At 37.0% G+C, this 21,131-nt stretch overlaps 1 protein-coding gene across 2 annotated transcripts in view; it reads left to right on the top strand.

Moving 5' to 3' along the window:
* Window positions 1-21,131, top strand: part of plxnb1b (plexin b1b) — a 261,375-nt gene that overhangs the window by 193,934 nt on the left and 46,310 nt on the right. For both annotated transcript variants that reach the window (XM_030133734.1, XM_030133733.1), the window contains exons 9-11: window positions 3,782-3,914; window positions 14,857-15,013; window positions 17,423-17,531. In XM_030133734.1, the coding sequence (XP_029989594.1) occupies window positions 3,782-3,914; window positions 14,857-15,013; window positions 17,423-17,531 (399 nt within the window). The remainder of the gene's footprint in view (window positions 1-3,781; window positions 3,915-14,856; window positions 15,014-17,422; window positions 17,532-21,131) is intronic.

The following is a 21,131-nucleotide window of genomic DNA, read 5'->3' as shown; positions in this document are numbered from 1 at the left end:
TGTGGAGCATTGAACCATATGTTTATCAAGTTCATCATAATTCCATTTTCAAGGTCATTAAGCTGGCAAAGAAATTCATACACAACTCTAGCAGACACAGATATTTCACTCAGACATCTCCTCAGTTATGATCTCAGTACATTCAATTCAAAGTCAAAATAAGAGTTAAAAGCGTACACCCTAAGAAATGATACGCTGGTTCAACGTAAAAAACTGATATAACATTTTCCATGCATCTTTTTAAGTTATTTCCACTTGGCCATAAGTGCGTAAATGCCACAAGACTTCTCTAGTTCGGCAAACTCTATTACTTTAGTACCAACAACATGATTTGCTTTGTACTCTACAAGCTTAATTAAGTCGAACTGACTTAATTTTAAGTGTGTAAAAAACTACTCCATTTAGTTATACTAACTTATTGTTTTACTTTTATTCTACTCAAAAATAGCCATGCAAATTGTTACCTTAATTTTTGGAGTAGGCCTAACTTACTTCTGTTTGTCAGAACAAATTACACACAGAAATTCCAGTTTTATGATCAAACTGTTTATTAGAACGCCGTGCATCCCAACTGCCAGAACTGACAGCATACTGACATTTCAATAGCACACAAAACTGTAGCCTCCATAAAATAAATGACATAAAACTATATATATACAAACACAACAATTTTAAATTAGAAAGGAGCAAGATGTGTATTATCCAGTCCTTGCATAATTAAAACTACTGTTGCAGATATTCAGTGCCAATTAATAACCATAACACCATTTGGCTTCTGTAAAACAAAATCTAACAAGTGTTCAGAGAACACAAACCTCCGCCAAACACCCCGAACAGTGTGCATGTGTGGATCGACTATTTCTTTTTGGATTAAACACTTTCAAGGTTGTTCCATACAGCAGAAACAGTTGAAGCTTGGTTCCAGTCATGTGTATGTCAAATTATATTAAATTCCAATCAGTATTTGTTGAGTTATAATGAAATGTGTGGTAAATGGGATTTTCAATGTTAAATTGAAATGTCCACAGAGTCCACATTCCACAGTGGATGTGGACAATTTTGTGCAACAAGATATTATTATAAGCTACCGGTGGATCAAATTGGAGGCTAATCAGAGTCGTTTTGAATTTTTTATGATTTTTCAAAAATTGCTCAATGATGAGAGATAGGAAAATTGTAGATTTTGTGACCTTGAACTTTGGCCTACTTGCCCAAAATTTAGTGGGTTGGTCCCAGGGCCTAGGCCTATCTGTGGGTAAAATTTGGTAAAGATGGTTGGAATAGTTTTCCCCTAAAGTTGCTAACTAACAAACAAACTAACACGCAAACAGACAAACAAACAAACACACAAAGCAAAGTGATCGCAATACCTCCTGGCGGAGGTAACCAGACTAGTGTTATGGTGGAATTGCTACATCAGTTACCTAAAAGTCTTACAGTACTAGCTTAAACGTTACCACCTGTAGCTGAGGAACAGACTTTAGTGTGGTGTAAAAAACATTTCTTTTCGTGTGTTGATGTTATTAGCCGTTGTGAATAAAACAAAACAAAATTATACTTATCATGCCTTAATGTTTAGTAAAGTTCCATGCAATAGCGTGTTTCTCTCTTTTCTTTTCTTTTCTTTTTTTTTTCTTTTCTTTCTTCCCTCTGTTTCTTGTGGCAGGCGTGGTTTAGCATGTCAGCTTTTAAAGGAAGCTTACAAGATTTTTAAGTTGTACTAACTTTATCTACTTCTATGTTAAGTAAAGGCAGAAATGTCTGTTCCAAATCAATGTTACTAAGTTAAGACCATTTTCCTTATTTTTCATTTAGACTAACTTAATAAAAGGGGCAGAGACTGATCTGCCTTGGTGGAGGTCTACGCTCTGAGTGCTTTTCTAGTTTTTGAAATATTACACATTGTTTCAGCTTCAACATGCACATCATCTACTGTGGTGTTTAACAGTTAAATAAAGCACAGTACAGTTGTATTTTTGTTTTTTGTTTTTTACCTTTTTTTTGCTAGAATTGACTACTTTTTATTCGTTTGTGGTTATTTTTAGGGTTTGAGAATGCAGGATATGCTGTTGTGAAATGGTTTGTTTCATTTAGCCCCTTTTTTCAGCAACATTAAATGAATACAGAGGGACTTATCAACACAGCACATAGAAATTTGCTGATGCTCATGTTAGTCGAAGTGTTTTAGCAAAGTCATCTTAAAAAACAGACTGAGTTGGCTCTGCTGGGATTTTGCATACGTTTGTGATAAAAGGATTGGATCTAAACCTCTGCTCTGCCTCTACACCTGCCTCCTCCTCCTCCTCCTCGTCTTCCTTCTTTCATCTGCCTCTTTCCTTTCTCTCTGTTTAAAACTTTGATTTTGTCTAGTTCAGTGTTTTTCAACCTTGGGGTCGGGACCCCACGTGGGGTCGGGACCCCACGTGGGGTCGCCTGGAATCCAAATGGGGTCACCTGAAATTTCTAGTAATTGATAAAAAATGTAAAAAAAAAACAAAAAAAAACAACTTACTAATAAAAAAATCTGTGTTGAGTTGACAGAGCCAATCCCAATCCATAGCAGACAAACTGTGGTTGTGAAACTGCAGCACTGTGGTTCTGTTTATCTGTCAAATGTTCATTGTGGTCAGTTTCAGATGCTGCAGCTTTTTCATAATTCATAGTGTGAGTTCTTGTTTGTTCAGTATTAATTGTCAGTCTTGTAAATCCAAGATGGACTGACTGTACATATCCTGACCAAGAAAAATCCAATTCTCACTTTGTGTAGTAATCTACACCTGGATTTTCTGCCTCCGTCCACAATAATATACATTCTATAGACTAAATGTCCTCGAAAATTAACCTGTATTTGAAACATAGGATAGAAAACTATTTCAGGATCAAAAACAAATTAATTTATGCAAAAAAAAAAGTCTCCGTTTTGAATGTCTGGGGTCGACAGAAATTTGTGATGTTAAAATGGGGTCAGGAGTAAAAATTAATTGAAATGAATGAAAATGAATTCCATGAGTCAAAGCTACAGAGAGGAAGAAAACACATAAAACTAAACAAAAAGCAAACAACACAAAAAAAACAACAAAACAAAAAATCGTATAGGTTCTGAATGCTTCTTAATGAGCATCTTTTCATGTGGAGTCCGTTTGTCTTTCATCATTCTCATGTGGGTTATTTAGAAAGACACTAGTCCCTTTTCCATTGACCTTCAAACTGCTCAAATATAACTTGCACATAAAAATTTGCCAAATAGAAAAATCACAATTTTGTCAAAACTCTTGTTTTCTTGCAAGAGGTGGTGTTTCAGGTGTAATTAAATTGGTATATCACGCAAAACTGCAGTGAAAAGACCTTTTAGTCCAACTAGAGTCACTTAAACAAAAAAAAAATAGTGTTGATGGATGTTAGAACAAGAGAAGAAGAAGAGTTTAAACCAAACATGTGTGGGTATGTGTGGACACACCAGGAAACCCAATCATTTTGGAATTTAGTAGGAGATAGAGGAGTAACGAGCATTCTAGATTCCAAACAACACAGATTTATGTTCATATTTATGGAATGACTTCTACTGACATCTACCAGAAGAAAGAAACTAATCAGCACATTTGGGATTGAATGGAAAAACCAACATTACACCCTTCTGTTCTGAACACATTTATTAGATATCAGTGTAGTTTTGTGCAGATGTCTGATGGAAAAGAGACTAGTGTCAGTAAGTCCGACAGTAGGTGCTTTGGTTCTGCTCCGTTCTGATTGGTCGTCTGCTGTTGTCTCTGTTTTCGTGCAGGTGTGTGTTGCAGTCGCAGTGTTCCCGTGGTAACCAGCCCGGCCAGTGGCTGTGGAGCTTCGACATGGAGCAGCAGTGTTTGGCTGTCCAGGACCTCAGCCCCTCCAACGTGAGCAGAGAGGAGAGCAGGATGGTGAGTGACAAAACCATGACCTCTGTATTCCACCACAGGAACCTTTACTTCACCTGGATTTAGAAAAACCTCCGCACGTTTCCACCGAAATTAAAACACTTTCCCTCGACCCCAAACTTATCCTGAAAAGTCTTCCTTGTAGGTAGGGATGGGAATCGAGAACCGGTTCTTTTTGAGAACCGGATACCAGTAGCTCAGTTCCTTGGAATCGGAATGCATTGTTTTGGTCAGAACGTAGCCGACATGGCGTTGAGGCAGAAACGGTCTAAAAAGACGACACTAGGTCCACTGGAACACTGTCAAAGCTTCTATTTCTTCAGAAGGGTGGAATCACTGCCATATGTTCAAACATTTGTCCACATCATGTGATTCATTTGAATCACTACTTAGCGGCGCTTGTGAATGTAGTGGCAGACTGAACACCAGGCCGTCATCCGGGCCCGGTTCCGGTTCTGGTGTGGGCAATAAACGTCATACCCCCTCAAATACAAGTTTCCGAAGATAGGGGAAAGGAAATGAGGTGCACAACAACAGGAGACGGACAGAGTTGAACTGGTTCCACGTAGTGGACATGCGGCAATAGAGGAATTAGTAAAGCGTCTTTAGTTTCACTTTCACTTTTTTTTTTAAGTTATTCTCACCTTTTTTGTTGGGATATTTTGTAAATGTAAATCTTTTCAAAATTTAATGTGATTTTTTTTTTTTTTTTTTCCACTAAAACAGAGAAACATTTGCAGTGTTCATTATTTGTAGGGAGGGCGACACAGTGGTGCAGTGGTTAGCACTCGTGCCTCACAGCAAGAAGGTCCTGGGTTCGATTCCAACACCAGTTGACGGGGGGTGGGACCTTTCTGTGTGGAGTTTGCATGTTCTCCCCGTGTCTGCATGGGTTCTCTCCGGGTACTCCGGCTTCCTCCCACCATCCAAAGACATGCACTGATAGGTTAATTGGTTAATCTAAATTGCCCATAGGTGTGAATGTGAGAGTGATTGTTTGTCTCTATATGTTCAGCCCTGCAATGAACTGGCGACTTGTCCAGGGTGTACCCCGCCTTCGCCCCTATGTAGCTGGGATAGGCTCCAAGTGACCCCCGTGACCCTAGTGAGGATAAAGCGGGTTCAGGAAATGAATGAATAATAATAATAATAAATTTTATTTATAGACACATTCTTGGCACTCAAGGACACTGTACAGTAAAACAGGAGAGTATAAAACAAGCAATAAAGCAGAGTAAAAAATAAAAGGCAGGTTAAAAAATTGGACAATGCAATTGTGTTCACAAAGAGAAAGAGGTCCTAAACAGATGCGTTTTGAGTCTGGATTTGAAGAGAGGGAGTGAAGTGATGTTTCTGAGATCCGGTGGCAAGGAGTTCCAGAGTTGGGGAGCAGAGCGGCTGAATGCTCTGCTCCCCATGGTGGTGAGACGGGCAGAGGGAACAGTGAGGTGGATGGAGGAGGAAGATCTGAGGGTATGAGAGGGAGTGGCAACATGAACATGGTACTCCAGCTTCCTCCCACCATCCAAAGACATGCACTAATAATAACTGGTTAATCTAAATTGCCCATAGGTGTGAATGTGAGAGTGATTGTTTGTCTCTTTATGTTCAGCCCTGCGATGAACTGGCGACTTGTCCAGGGTGTACCCCGCCTTCGCCCCTATGTAGCTAGGACAGGCTCCAAGCGACCCCCGTGACCCTAGTGAGGATAAAGCGGGTTCAGAAAATGAATGAACGAATGAATTATTTGTAGGGTATTTTGTTATTATTTTACTGGTCCGACCACTGGAGCTCAAACTGGGCTGAATGTGGAACCTGAACTAAAGTGAGTTTGACGTCCCTGTCTTAGTCTCATTCAGAGGTTTTACTGCAGAAACGACCAAAAACCACCCAGTCAAGTCTGTGCAGGTCTGTGAAGGAGACTCTTTGTTAAATTTGTTTATAGAAATGCATTTTTTAGTTTCTGTTGACTGTAGATTAGAACGATGATTAACTTTGAAGATCTGAGGCTTTATTTAAGCAGGTCTTCATCCGTCATCCTTCAGTCTCAGTACAATACGTCCATGATCATATTCTGTCTGTACTCGTCTGCGTAATAACAGCCTCCTCACAAACCAAAACACACTAAGCCCTGGTCCACATCTCACCGAAACTCAGCCCACAGTCCCTTATCAGCCCTGGGGGGTGGGGGGGGGTTACTGTACCTGACCTGATGGAACTGTGTGTAAATGTGAGGGCGCTCAGAGAAGATACGGATCAGAGCCTCGTCCTGTCACATCCTGGTGGAGAAGAAACCCACACTATCAGTAACATGTGAGGACGATGGTGCCTGTGGATAACAGCACACACCCACATGTATATACAGTTACAGAACAACAGAAAAGTTGGATGAGTAACAGCTGACTTATCCTGGACTCTAAAAGGCCGCAGATGCCAAGAAACACCGAGAACAGTCCAGTTGTGTGTATGTGCACTGGTAATGTTCTGTAAACAGCAGCTCCGGCATTTAGACTGAAAACCTGTTGAATAAATAAACTTTAAAACCAGTAGTCCTCCTCCTAACTCCTAAATCCCCCCCCCATCCTGTTCCTTTTTGAATGGTTTACTTTCTTTATTATGTAATTCTTTCATTGTTTTATTGCAAATATGTGAAATAAGTAAATAAATAAACAAATATTTAGATGGAAACTCTACTTCTGCTAAGTTTATGATTGTGTTATTGACAAAATTAAACCACCACAGACTTAATGAGTGAGGGAGACTATGTGAATGTATTATGGCTAAAATTTACTTAGGGGGTCAAATGAGTGGCCATTTTTGACAAAAATCAAAAAAAGTTGTAAGAAATGCATAGAACTGTGTTGAAATAATGCTCATACATTTGTGCACAGACTACTGATATCACTGGTCTACAAGGAAAGTGCTTCCAGAATAAAAGTAATGAAATTTTACCACATGAGAGTCACTGACAAAAGAAAAATCAAGTCAAAAATGCTGGTTGGCTGAACTTTCCAAGATACAGCCTTGGGTCAAAATGTGAAATTCAAGAATTAACAAGAGAATGGGTTTGACTCAAAAGGAATATTTGTCTCAGAGCTACAAGATCTACTTCAAAACACTGTCTGCACATTAGAATACATTCACTTTACAGGTTCTATTTAGTGGAAGATTTATAAAACTATTATATAAATGTACATAAACCAATATATATCTGTGTAATAACACTTAATCATATACCTTGAAAACATCAGAAAACCGGCACTTTTGTCATTTATTTTCCAGTTAATCTTATTAAAATACATAACATTTAGCACATTTAATCTCTGAAGCAAATCATTTCTAAAAAAATTGTAGACCAGTGTATTATTTGACAGTGGAAGCTCTATTTTCAGAAATATTGGATTTTGAATAGCACGTGTATGTGAAAACTTTAGCTGGAGGACGGACATGACATTACCCATGATGCTCTGGTCAGTACCAGTACTTTATTAGTAATAAACTTATATACTTGCAGGGTGGGGAAGCAAAATTTACAATATTTTGAGGCAGGGATTGAAAGACAGTGTATGACCAGTTATTTTATTGAAAGTCATGAGAATTTATTTGCCACAAGAAAATTGACATAATAGAAAATGTTTTTATTCTATGTGTCCTCCTTCTTTCTCAATAACTGCCTTCACACGCTTCCTGAAACTTGCGCAAGTGTTCCTCAAATATTGGGGTAACAACTTCTCCCATTCTTCTTTAATAGTATCTTCCAGACTTTCTCGTAATAGTTTTGCTCATAGTCATTCTCTTCTTTCCATTATAAACAGTCTTTATGGACACTCCAACTATTTTTGAAATCTCCTTTGGTGTGACGAGTGCATTCAGCAAATCACACACTCTTGGACGTTTGCTTTCCTGATTACTCATATGGGCAAAAGTTTCTGAAAAGGTATGGATAATAGTGTTAGGTATGATTATGACATCAATATATGTTTGGTTTCAAAACAATTGACGTAGTGCCTGCTGAGAAAAAACAACTAAATGTTCATTGTAAATTTTGCTTCCCCACCCTGTACTATTGCTAATTCTCTTCTTATTCATAAATGTTAGTATTGTGGATCTAAAACAATAACAGCTGACACAAAAACACAAAGTGTGGCAGAGGACGGATGTGACATGGTTGTTACGGATCCCATCATACTGATGCTCTGCAGCCATGTCACCGTTTACACTAATGATCCCTGTGTAAAAACTGGATCAGAATTATTCATTGTGTAGTTTATCATCATACTAAAGAGTAAATAACAATATAGAATTGTTATTTCTTTATAAAAAATGCTTATTATTAGAAAACTGTTGATTTAAAAAGTGACGTGTGACATTCTTCAGGTATGTATTGGCGTAACATAAGCAGGATGGATCAGCACCATACTCCATGTTGAACCTGTAAAAATAAAACGTGATATGTAGGATAGAATCTCGTAAGAAAAAATGGGGAATCTAAAAGAAAGGAATATTTGTTTTTCAGGTAAATTGAGTTAAAATATAACTTGGCCATTTGTGACATGAAAATATCGCATTAATTGTGATGAAATTGGACATTTTTGACCTGAAAACATAGTTCATATGAACATCAACATGTTGCAACAGAACTGAAATCCTGTAAATTTGCATAACTTGCATTTACCAACACACAGTTCCTTTACGGATTCACTTATATTGATTTCTTATGCACAAAGACATAAATAAGACCTCTAAGCAAATTTTAGCCAGTTAGTTTTTTCTTATCTGAATCACCAGGACAGAATGAGGTTTGATAAAGCCTAGAGTTATTATAACCTTTATTTAACCAGGGAAAAAACCAGAGTAGCCCTGGTGGAGACATTAAAGGGACCTGTTGTCTCTGGAGCCTGTCCTCAGTAAACACATGTCACTACAGTTTAACGTGCAGCCTCATTGGTCACATGTCACATAAATGCTCCGTTCCGTCCCTGAAGAACGGCCGGTACAGCTTTTATTTGTGCATCAGATGGGATGTTTAGATTCTGGGAAAAAATGCTCATTTATTTTTGCTCCTTTTTTGGTTCTAATCTGTATTCAATTATGTTAAAAGGTCTCACAGGAAGTAGTGGCTTTCCCATTTGGAACTAACATGAAACCCTCTGAGATTCACTACTGATGTCAAACAATATTTAAGTTCACACCAAAATATTTAGTTGCTTAAAATGCATGGATTTGTAGTTAATGGAGGCCAGCTGTCGGTACTCTACAAATACTGCACAGGCATGTTGGAAGTTTCAAACACAGAAGGGTCAAACACAGTATTTGAAATCTGTCTGACGGGACATTTTAGAGACAGTTTGACAGATTATTGTTGGTAAATGACCCACATTTTTACTTTTAAATTCATTTTTGCTTTAGTTGGACCATAAGGGATTATCCAAAACAAGGAGCTACTTTATATTAAAATAAATGTTGGAATGGAAATCAATTAAAGTTCGCTCTCTGATGGAACATGACTGTGTTTTGACCCTAAAGGTAACCATTATGTAGTTTTTTTGTTTTGTTTTGTTTTGTTTTTTTTATTGATTGATTTTATTGACTTTTTTTTTTTTTTCAAATATGGAAATGGTACAAGCTTCCTGAATGCTACTAATTGACTTCTTTGCACAACATAATATAGAAATGAAAATTCAGGGTTCACCATTAGTCTCTTTTCCATTGGACATCTGCGCAAAACTTTACCAATATATTTACTAAATGTCAAAAAACAGAAGTGCGTAATGTCGGTTTTTCCATTAAATCACAAATGTAATAATTTGTTTATTTATTATCGCGAGATGACATGAGAAATCATTCCATAAACATGGTGGCGAACGTAAATATCATGTTGATTTACAGATATATTCATTATTATTATAGATTACCCCTCTATCTCCTACTGAATTCTAAAATGATTGGGTTTCCTGGTGTGTCCACACATACCAACATGTTTGTTTTAAAACTTTTCTTCTTCTCTTGTCGTAACGTCCATCAACAATCTGTTGTTTTGTTTTTTGTTTTTAATTCACGTGACTCTAGTTGCAGGAAAAGGTCTTTCCATTGCAGTTTTGTGTGATATACCAATTGCACTACACCAGAAAAACCACCTTTTACCAGCGCAAAAACTAATCGAAAAACGAGAGTTTTGGCGAAATTGTCGTTTTCCCTTTAGGCAAATTTTTTTTTCTCTCCAAAGTTTTTTTTAATTGAATTTTTATATTGTAACAATCATGACTCTATAATTGAATGTATATAAAAATCCCAACCTTGATGCACCTCATACTCCAACAAAAATATGTAAACATACATATCCAAAATGAATACATGAAATAAAATTAATTCATTAAAATAAAAAATATATATATCCTTAGTTACAATGAGAAATTGTTTGTGTCCATCTTTTTAATATATAATAAAGCAGGCTGTCACATTGCATAGAATTTGGCTGCATCGTCTCTTGTGGTTGATTGTATTTTCCCTAATGTCAGCTAGTTTATAAGGTCTTTAATCCAGAGGTTGAATATTGGTGGATTTCTATCTTTCCCTTTAAGTAGAATGAGCCCCCCCCCCCCATAGCCATATTAATTTTAATTAATTCATATAAACAGAAACTGATACAAATACATTATTACAAATATTAAAAAATTATTTTAGTCATTATTGTTTTATGGCTGCCTCCGCCGCTACAATAATACTAGCAAATTAGTCTACTGGTATTATTATTATTATTATTATTATTATTATTATTATTATTGCAACAATTATTATTTTCCCCCAACTCCCCCCTCTCTCTTTCTCACTTTCAGCCACACTCCCCTCTTCCCCTTTTCCCATCGTCCCTAACCAAACTTTATTGTTTAGTTGCTCTTTACATTTATGATCTTTTTCATTGTAATATGATGTTGTCATTGTTGTCATTACTCTGTCATTGTTGTTGTTTTTGGTTTGTTTATTTGTTTGATTTTCCCTTTGTTAATGTGTTGTTGTTGTTGTTGTTTTTCTGTCCACAATGTCTTGATTAGTATCACTAATAATTAAAAAAAAAAAAAAAAAAGGAAAACGTAGAATGAGCCGATGAGCTGTTAAAGTTGTGAGAGCAATGATGTTCTTAAACTTCTTGTTGAGGTGTGTATTCTGTGGACTCACTCCAAATATTGCAGAGTACATGACGGGCACATTTTTAGGCACAAGTTATATTCATGCAGTTTGAGGGTCAATGGAAAAGCGTCTTGTTTTTTTCACTTATTCAGAACCAAATCTGACACTGGTTCCACTCGCAAACAATGGTTTTGCCAGTAGAAGATCTGATCCCAAATCTGAAGTCATAATTTCTCGGGTACATCAGGTGTTTGAGTTTCGTACAGTTCCATGTGCATCCATTAGCAGCACATGTGTCCTGTAGTTCCACTGTGTAAGTAGATGCAGTCGTTCAGCTCATTTCACTGTGAATGTTTGGACCGGACTGGGCTTTAGATCCACTGAGCAGAACCCACACATGAAGAAGCCCACAGACACACAGCTCCAGCTGAAATCACACTAATGACAAGTGTAGTAATAACTCTGAGCGTCTGATCCCTATGATTCATGTTCCTGCAGCAGAAAATCTAATTTAGTTTTCTAATGTAATTCCTCCACTTTGACATTTATAAGGCAGCGCGGCAGATTTATGTGTTCAGACCGTTGGAGTCACTTACTGTCAAAGTGGCCTTCAGCGTCCTCAGCTCAGTGCAGGTGTGGCTTCACTCATACTCCACCCTTTCATTTCATTTTATTGGTTTATTTAGACTGGGACAATGCACAATATACACTGTAAAAAAAATCTGTAATTCAACAGAATTTTCACTGTTTATTTTATAGACTTTCCCTGTATTTTTATGATACAGGAAAATATCAATGAAATCACAAAAATACTGTGATTTTACATGTCAAATGTAAAATAACATGAGAAAAACTGTAACTGTGAATAACCATAAAATTTAAATTTTTTAAAAGAAATTTTTCTTTTTTCACAGAAAAATACAGTTGAAATACCTTTGCAAATGTATCATAATTTCACAAATATTTATTTTCTATTTATGAGATTAAACTGTTAATTTAAAGTTTAATACTGTAAAAAAAAAAAATTATAATAATAATAATAAAGCCAGATAAAATTACTGACAATTAACCATAAAAGAAGTATTTGTTTTGTAAGTTTAACAAGACTTATTTGTTAATGGAGAAATATCTTGTGTAATGACGGAGGTTTCACAACAAAAATGTTAAATAAATGTATTTTTGTGAATGTATAACATGTATAAGCATTGATAAACGGTCCAAATACAGTTTTTATCAGTGGATTGTACAACTGAGTCTCATTGAAAATTATACATATATATATATATGTATATATATATATATATATATATATATATATATATATATACACAGTACAGGCCAAAAGTTTGGACACACCTTCTCATTCTTCGCATTTTCTTTATTTTCATGACTATTTACATTGTAGATTCTCACTGAAGGCATCAAAACTATGAATGAACACATGTGGAATTATGTACTTAACAAAAAAGTGTGAAATAACTGAAAACATCTCTTATATTCTAGTTTCTTCAAAGTAGCCACCCTTAGCTCTGATGACTGCCTTGCACACCCTTGGCATTCTCTTGATGAGCATCAAGAGGTAGTCACCTGAAATGGTTTTCACTTCATAGCTGTGCCTTGTCAGGGTTACTTAGTGGAATTTCTTGCCTTATTGATGGGGTTGGGACCATCAGTTGTGTTGTGCAGAAGTCAGGTTGATGCACAGCTGACAGCCCTATTGGACAACTGTTAGAATGCATATTATGGCGAGAACCAATCAGCTAAGTAAAGACAAACGAGTGGCCATCATTACTTTAAGAAATGAAGGTCAGTCAGTCTAGAAAATTTCAAAAACTTTGAATGTGTCCCCAAGTGCAGTCGCAAAAACCATCAAGCGCTCCAACGAAACTGGCTTACATGAGGACCGCCCCAGGAAAGGAAGACCAAGAGTCACCTCTGATGCTGAAGATAAGTTCATCTGAGTCACCAGCCTCAGAAATCGCAAATTAACAGCAGCTCAGATTAGAGACCAGATGAATACCACACAGAGCTCTAGCAGCAGACACATCTCTACAACAACTGTTAAGAGGAGACTGCGTGAATCAGGCCTTCATGGTCAAATAGCTGCTAGGAAACCACTGCTAAGGAGAGGCAACAAACAGAAGAGATTTATTTGGGCCAAGAAACCCAAGGAATGGACATTAGACCAGTGGAAATCTGTGCTTTGGTCTGATGAGTCCAAATTTGAGATCTTTGGATCCAACCGCCGTGTCTTTGTGCGACGCAGAAAAGGTGAACGGATGGATGCTACATGCCTGGTTCCCACCGTGAAGCATGGAGGGGGAGGTGTGATGGTGTGGGGGTGCTTTGCTGGTCACGCTGTTGGGGATTTATTCAAGATTGAAGGCAACCTGAATCAGCATGGCTACCACAGCATCCTGAAGTGACATGCCATTCCATCCGGTCTGCGTTTAGTTGGACCATCATTTATGTTTCAACAGGACAATGACCCCAAACACACCTCCAGGCTGTGTGAGGGATATTTGACCAAGAAGGAGAGTGATGGAGTGCTGCGCCAGATGACCTGGCCTCCACAGTCACCGGACCTGAACCCAATCGAGATGGTTTGGGGTGAGCTGGACCGCAGAGTGAAGGCAAAAGGGCCAACAAGTGCTAAGCATCTCTGGGAACTTCTTCAAGACTGTTAGGAAACCATTTCAGGTGACTACCTCTTGAAGCTCATCAAGAGAATGGCAAGAGTGTGCAAAACAGTCATCAGAGCTAAGGGTGGCTACTTTGAAGAAACTAGAATATAAGAGATGTTTTCAGTTATTTCACACTTTTTTGTTAAGTACATAATTCCACATGTGTTCATTCATAGTTTTGATGCCTTCAGTGAGAATCTACAATGTAAATAGTCATGAAAATAAAGAAAATGCAAAGAATGAGAAGGTGTGTCCAAACTTTTGGCCTGTACTGTATATATGTGTGTGTGTGTGTGTGTGTGTGTGTATATATATATATGGAGAGAGAGAGAGAGAGAGAATTTGATTTTTTTAATTCATGTAAATATTCCTTATTAAACATTAAAAAGTTAAAAAAAAAAAAAAAAAAAAAAAAAAAAAAGCAAAATCTCATGTAAAGTTAGGGCAAAAAACTGTATTTTAATTATGGAAAATTACTGTAACTATATAAACGACCCCAAAACTGCTGATACTGTCAACACAAAACATAATACTGAGTGTTTTTATGGTCATGTTTGTACATTTTATTCCCTTCCCTCCATCATAGGAGTTCTTTTTGAGTCGTATACGATGGTTAATCAGAACCAGCTTTATTGGCCAAGTATGTGGACACATACAAGGAATTTGGCTTGGGTTTTTACACTGTTCATGACATACAGTTCCAACATGTGGACCTAGACACAATATAGACAAACAGTCCACCTGAGACAGAGACAACAATGGGTTGAGATTTACAGTGGATTTACAATGTGATATGTACAGAGTGCAAATTGGAGTTGTTTTTTTTTTTTTTATGCTGTGAGTGGGTGTGTGGGTCCAGTCTATTAAAAATATATTTATATGTATATATTATTTATAGTGGGTTTTTACATTGTAATATGTCCAGAAAGTGCAAATTGAAGTATTTATACAGTGAGTGGACATGTACAGGAGTATGGTCTGTAAAAATATGTGTGTGTGTGTGTGTGTGTGTGTGTGTGTGTGTGTGTGTGTGTATATTATTGTAGTGCAAATACGTTTTTTTACATAGTACAATTAGACAGTTTTATAACAAGTGCAAAATAAATGACTGCTGTCCCCTGGTCTGTCCTCAGGTGTCTCTCTCCGTCCCTGGACTTCCAGTTTTAGAACCAGGCGAGTCCTACTCCTGCTTCTTCCAGGACAGCCACAGTCCTGCCACCGTCAGCGAGGGCGGGGTCACCTGCACCTCTCCGGACCCCGGCCGAGTGCCCATGGTGCCTCCGGGACGAGGTGAGTGTCTGTTTAAGACGACTATGAAGTGTCATTTTGAACTTGGAGCTCACAGGGTTAGGATTTGGCCTGAGCCTTAATGAGGTTCATATGTTGTGTGTGATTTTCACATGCACATACAATACACACATAAAACACAATCCAGTCTTACTTTTAGTCCAACAGCCCAAAGGGTCCAATGGACGACTGGTATCAGCTGTCTGTCCGTTCGTCCGTGAACAATTTTTCAAGAATCTTCTTCTCTGAAACAGATTTTTTATTTGTTGTGGAACATCTTTGGGGTAAGGTCTACCAGGTTTCTTCAAAAAATTGGGAAATGCTTTGAACAAGGGTTGATTTTTGATTTTTTTAAATGAATGTTTTTAGTTTTCCAAATCCTCATTAGTTCATAATAGGACACATTTCAAAGTGCTATAAGTTGTAAACAGTTGAAGATATTGCTATAATTACTATTGGCAATAGATAGGAAGTCACATATGGGCTTTCATTTGGTGCTGTGACCTTTGACCTTGAGTGACCTTGAAAGGTCAAATGAATGCCAGTTAATGTGTTTAACCCTTTCATGCATATTGGTCACTACAGTGGACAGCTATTCTTACATCTGTTCTTTAATATATTCATGGGTTTTTGTTGTTTTAGTTCAATATGAGTTAACGCAGTGGAGACTTTTGCGCCATCCCATACACTGACATTCATACCATGACTATAACTTTGCTGTTTTTGATAAACCTGATCTGCAGTGACATGTTTGAGTGTAAATCAATTGCTAATAAAAATTGCACATATGATAAAATGTGAGAAAACATCACATTAGCTGCAATAAAAATGTTTTGATTTTGTATATCATTTTCTGATACTCAGAAATTAAACACATGGTGTCCAGCAGAGTGGACATTTTTGGAACTCCACAAAAAATTATGAAAGTAGATTTGTTTTTTTTATTGCTTAAACCAAAAAAAATATTTTCATTAAAAAAAAAATCACTTCAAAGAAAAAAAGTGTTCAAATGCAATTTTTTAGATCATAATTTTTTTTTTTGCATTCAAAGGCTTTTTTTTATTGAATTTTTTTTTTTTTTTAGTGAAAGCAATAAAGAAACAAATCTACCTTCATAAAAATTTATTCATTAAAAAAAAATCAATTGCATTGTTTTTTCATGCCTAAAGAGGAATAAAAACACTCAGGAAAAAAATCTTGACTAAGGTTTTCATAATTCATGCATGAAAGGGTTGAATATGCCACTGGACTACAGGAGCCTTGATCTTATTTTTCAGATTCTAGGTTAACTTAGTCTATTTTTTTACGCCTGCTTCCACACCATGAGGTCATTGTGCATTTTGAAGTTAAAGTCCCATGAATGTGCATTTCTTTATGTCTGAAGGCTTTGCTACATGCTTTGGTTTTCTCAGTTCTTTGATTGTTTAACGTACTGATAGAAGTTAGTTGTTGCTCAGTGTCAGTGATGAAGCAGATGAAAGGGGCTGGTACACCACAGCCTGAGCAGAGGTCACACTGGCACAAACAAACACCCACATGATGTGTGTGTGTGCTGCTTTCACACACCGGCTCCCAGGGCTGCATTCCTCAAACTCAGGGCTTGTTGTAGTTCTCAGGGTGTAGGGCTCAGCAGAATGAGCCTGGGGGGAGTTTGGACTCACAGACTGTGTTTAAGGATCAGGCTGTGGCTTTACCTGTACTTACCCAGGGTTAGTGAACGCTCTCACTTCATAAAAGATGGAGCTGAACGCCTGTTATACAGAGAAAAATCAGAGCCTCACCTCGTCCAAATATACAGTAATGTTCCATATAGAGCAGGGGGGTCAAACATATGGCCTGTGGACCAAAACCGGCCCACCAAAGGGTTCAGTCCGGCCCATGGGTTGAATTTGTAAAGTGTAAAAGTTACACTGAACATATTAACCCTTAGGGGTCTGAGCCTGTTTTAGCTGGGGGTTTTTTGTTTGTTTGTTTCTCATATTTTTATTGAAGTCAATACAAGAGAATTAAAGGTACTTACAAAGTTCATACGACTGCTGGTTCCATGTTTTTTTATGTGAGGTAATGACCAAACACAACACAGTAGGTCCAATACTGAACACTGTGGCTCATGAGTGTGTGATCTTTGATAATCCGTGCACTGTTTACATCTGCTCCCATGGGCTGATGGGAGGTGCACATGGCTTTTATTAGTTCTCAGTGTTTGGGCTGAAGGGAGCAGGTTTTCACTGGTGTGTGTGCACGAACATCTAACTCATCCCCGTTTTCTGGATCTAAAACGTTAAACCTTTCCAAATATTTTCCGAGTCGTGCTCGTTCAGCGCTGTGCTCAGGTCAAACCCATGTGTCCAGCTCGTCCTCATGCCTTCTCCTCTCCTCTCCGTTTCTGTTCTTGTGTTTTGTCCTCTTTAGATTTCATCACAGTCACCTTGTCGCTTCGTTTCGGCGACGTCACCGTCACCGCCAGAGACTTCACCTTCTACGACTGTACGGCCGTCAAGCAGCTGTCTGGGAGCATGCCGTGAGTTTCCTCTGATTTATCATCTGGACTCATGTTTGACTCAACACTAACTGATTGATATGTTTATTTCCATCATGTAGATGGATGGATGGATAGATAGAGAGAGAGAGAGAAAGGCAGATAGAGAGAGAGAGATGGATGGATGGATATATATATAGAGAGAAAGAGGATGGGTGGATGGAGAGAGATAGAGGGAGAGATAGAGAGATGGAGAGAGAAATGGATGGATGGACATATATATATATATATATATGTAGAGAGAGAGAGAGAGAGAGAGAGAGAGAGAGAGAGAGGGATGGATGGATGGATAGATAGAGAGGTAGCACAATTTTAAAAAATGACAATTTAAAAACAGAAATGCAAATAAATGATAAACAGGAGAATGAGAACAAAACAGAACTGTAACTTACAAACTGCATTGAGCTGTCAGGGTTAGGCTCAGCTGTCAGTCACCAGTTTAAGCCCCTCCCCCTCTGCCTTGGCAGTGGTCTGCGCTCTGCAAGTGTTTTTCTAGTTGATTATAAATTCATTCATTATGGGATGACTCGGAGCAAGAGTATAATTGTTTTGCATTTATCTGAGGTCATCATTAGGTCCATCCTGGGGGAAATATGTCTGCATTTACCTTTTATTATTGGATGTAAAAAGCTGGAAAAGTGACAGATAATAAAATAAACCCAGTGTCATAGAAGCGCCCACCTCGTATTTACATTCAAGAAGAAAAGATCTTCAGAGAAAAATCCACAAACTCCTTTTATGTGCCTGCATCCTTCACCATCCCCTCTTGAAATGTACCAACAGCTGATTATTCACTGTTTGGAAATGTTTTCTGCTGCAGTACAAACCTGTGGAAGGTGTGGCACACAGCGGATCCAAGTACAAATGCTAACGAACATGACAGTGTTGAATATCCTCTGAGATCACTTCAGTTTTCACACACCAGCGTCCAAACATTACTGTTTTTAAAGCCCTTTTTTCCAATTATTTAGACCACAGGTGTCAAATATGTGGCCCGGGGGCCAAATCTGGACCCCCTGCTAAAGGTTCCATTCCAGCCCCACAGGATGAAAGTACAAAAATGAACCTGAACAGTCCAGGTTGTCCAAATCATTTTGGTTCAGGTTCCACATACAGACCAATGGGATCTCAAGTGAAAATAACAACACAATAACCCATAATTAATGACAACTACAAATTTTTTTGGTGAAAAATTATGTGGAAAAAATTTAAATGAAAAAAATAACATTACAATGTGAAAATATTTACATTTACAAAACTATTCTTTCAAAATAAAACACAAATAAATACATGAATAAAAGCAGGCCAGACCAGTAAAATAAGGACTTAATAACCTATAAATAATGACAAATCCAAGTTTTTCTTTTTGTTTTAGTACAAAAAAAAACCCCAATTAAATTATGAAAATATTTACATTTACAAAACTATTCTTTCACAAAAAAACACAAATAAATACATAAATAAAAGCAGGCCAGACCAGTAAAATAACAACTTAATAACCTATAAATAATGACAAATCCAAGTTTTTCTTTTTGTTTTAGTACAAAAAAACCCCAATTAAATTATGAAAATACTTACATTTACAAAACTATTATTTCACAATAAAACGCAAATAAACATAAATAAAAACAAAGATGAACAACACGAAATGTGCAATTTTAACAATATTCTGCCTGTTACTAAATGTTTTGTGCATTTATGGATCCACTGTGATCTGTAGTTGTGTTTATAATAAGAGATGTAATATTGTAGAAATTGTTCAAATTTTAGTTCCAAACTCCAAAATTTTAACAATATTCTGCCTGTTACCAAATATTTATGTAACACTGTGTGTAATGTACATGTACAAATAATAAGTAAAGGCATAATATTGTTAAAATTGCATAAATTTTTCCAAATGAAATTTCTGTTTTTTCAGGTTATTCACATCTTTTTTGTAAAATGTAAATATTTTCAAAATTTAATTGTTGTTTTTTTTTTTTTTTTACTAAAACAAAAAGAAAAACTTGGATTTGTCATTATTTATAGGTTATTAAGTTATTATTTTACTGGTCTGGCCCACTTGAGACCAAATTGGGCTAAATATGGCCCCTGAACCAAAATGAGTTTGACACTACTGATTTAGACAATTTAAAGAACATGATCAACTCTGAAGCAAATAAAACCAAAAAATTGTCAAGTATATAATCTTATTTAATTTGTATAATTTCTATTTTATACCTCAAGCTTTTTTATTTTGTTTTATTTATTTTTACTTAGATTTGTTTCTATATATTTGAAATGTAAAATATATTGTGAAATGTGAGGGCTTTTTTTTTTATCCTATTTTGATGTATACATTTATGTATATATAGTGTTCAATTGTTCATTGTGAAAAAAAACCCAATAAGGAACCTCCAAAAAAAAAAAAAATCTCTTCAGTTTTCACACATGCTCACTCTTCCTCATCCTCTTCCTCTCTCCGTCCACATCAGCCTTCCTCTTCCCCTCTTCCTCTTTCCTTGCCACTGCTCCGATAAGAAACTGAGCTTCTATTCAATTAGACCGCTGACCTTTCTTCCCACTGGGGCCAGATCGGCACCAATTGGATTAGGTCGTGTGGTTTAACTCACGGTATCTCTGTGTGTCTGTCCAACCCCTTCCCTTCCCCACTTTCCCATTTCTAGATAAAAAGCTCTTACTACTTCCATTAAACCTCTCTCCACTTTGTCCCCGTCCCTCCTGACCCTGACTCACCGCTTCCTTTCATTTCTCTGCTTCGACTTTTTGCGTTAGTTTCCTCTAACTTACCACCAAGGAGGTTATGTTTTCATCAGGGTTTGTTTGTCCGTTCGCAAGATAACTCCAAAACTTATGGAAGGATTTGAATGAAATTTTCAGGAAATGTTGATACTGGCACAAGAAATAAATGATTACATTTTGGTGGTGATCAAGGGGGATTATTTGTTTGTCTGCCTGTTAGCAAGATAACTCAAAAAGTTATGGAAGGGTCAAAACACAGTATTTGAAGTCTCTCTGACGGGACATTTTAGAGACAATTTGACAGATTAGCGTTGCTAAATGACCCACATTTTTACTTTTAAATTAATTTTTGCTTTAGTAGGACCATAAGGGATTATCCAAAACAAGGAGCTACTTTATGTTGAAAGAAGTGTTCAGAGAACGCAAACCTCCGCCAAGCACCCCGAACGGTGTGCACGTGTGGATCAACTCTTTCTTTTTAAATTAAACAGTTTCCAGGTTGTTCCATACAGCAGAAACAATTGAAGCTTGGTACCAGTCATGTGTATGTCAAATTATATTAAATTCCAATTCATATTTGTTGAGTTATAATTGAAAATGTGTGGTAAATGGGATTTTCAGTGTTAAATTGAAATATCCACAGAGTCCACATTCCACAGTGGATGTGGACAATTTTGTGCCAGATACAAGATATTGTTATAAACTACGGGTGGATCAAATTGGAGGCTAATCTGAGTCGTTTTGGATTTTTTATGAATTTTCGAAAATTGCTCAATGATGAGAGACAGGAAAATTGTAGATTTTGTGACCTTGCTGTGACCTTCAACTTTGGCCTACTTG

This window comes from Sphaeramia orbicularis, chromosome 5, assembly GCF_902148855.1.
Source record: "Sphaeramia orbicularis chromosome 5, fSphaOr1.1, whole genome shotgun sequence".
NCBI lineage: Eukaryota > Metazoa > Chordata > Actinopteri > Kurtiformes > Apogonidae > Sphaeramia > Sphaeramia orbicularis.
This window is presented reverse-complemented; position numbering and strand designations above follow the sequence as displayed.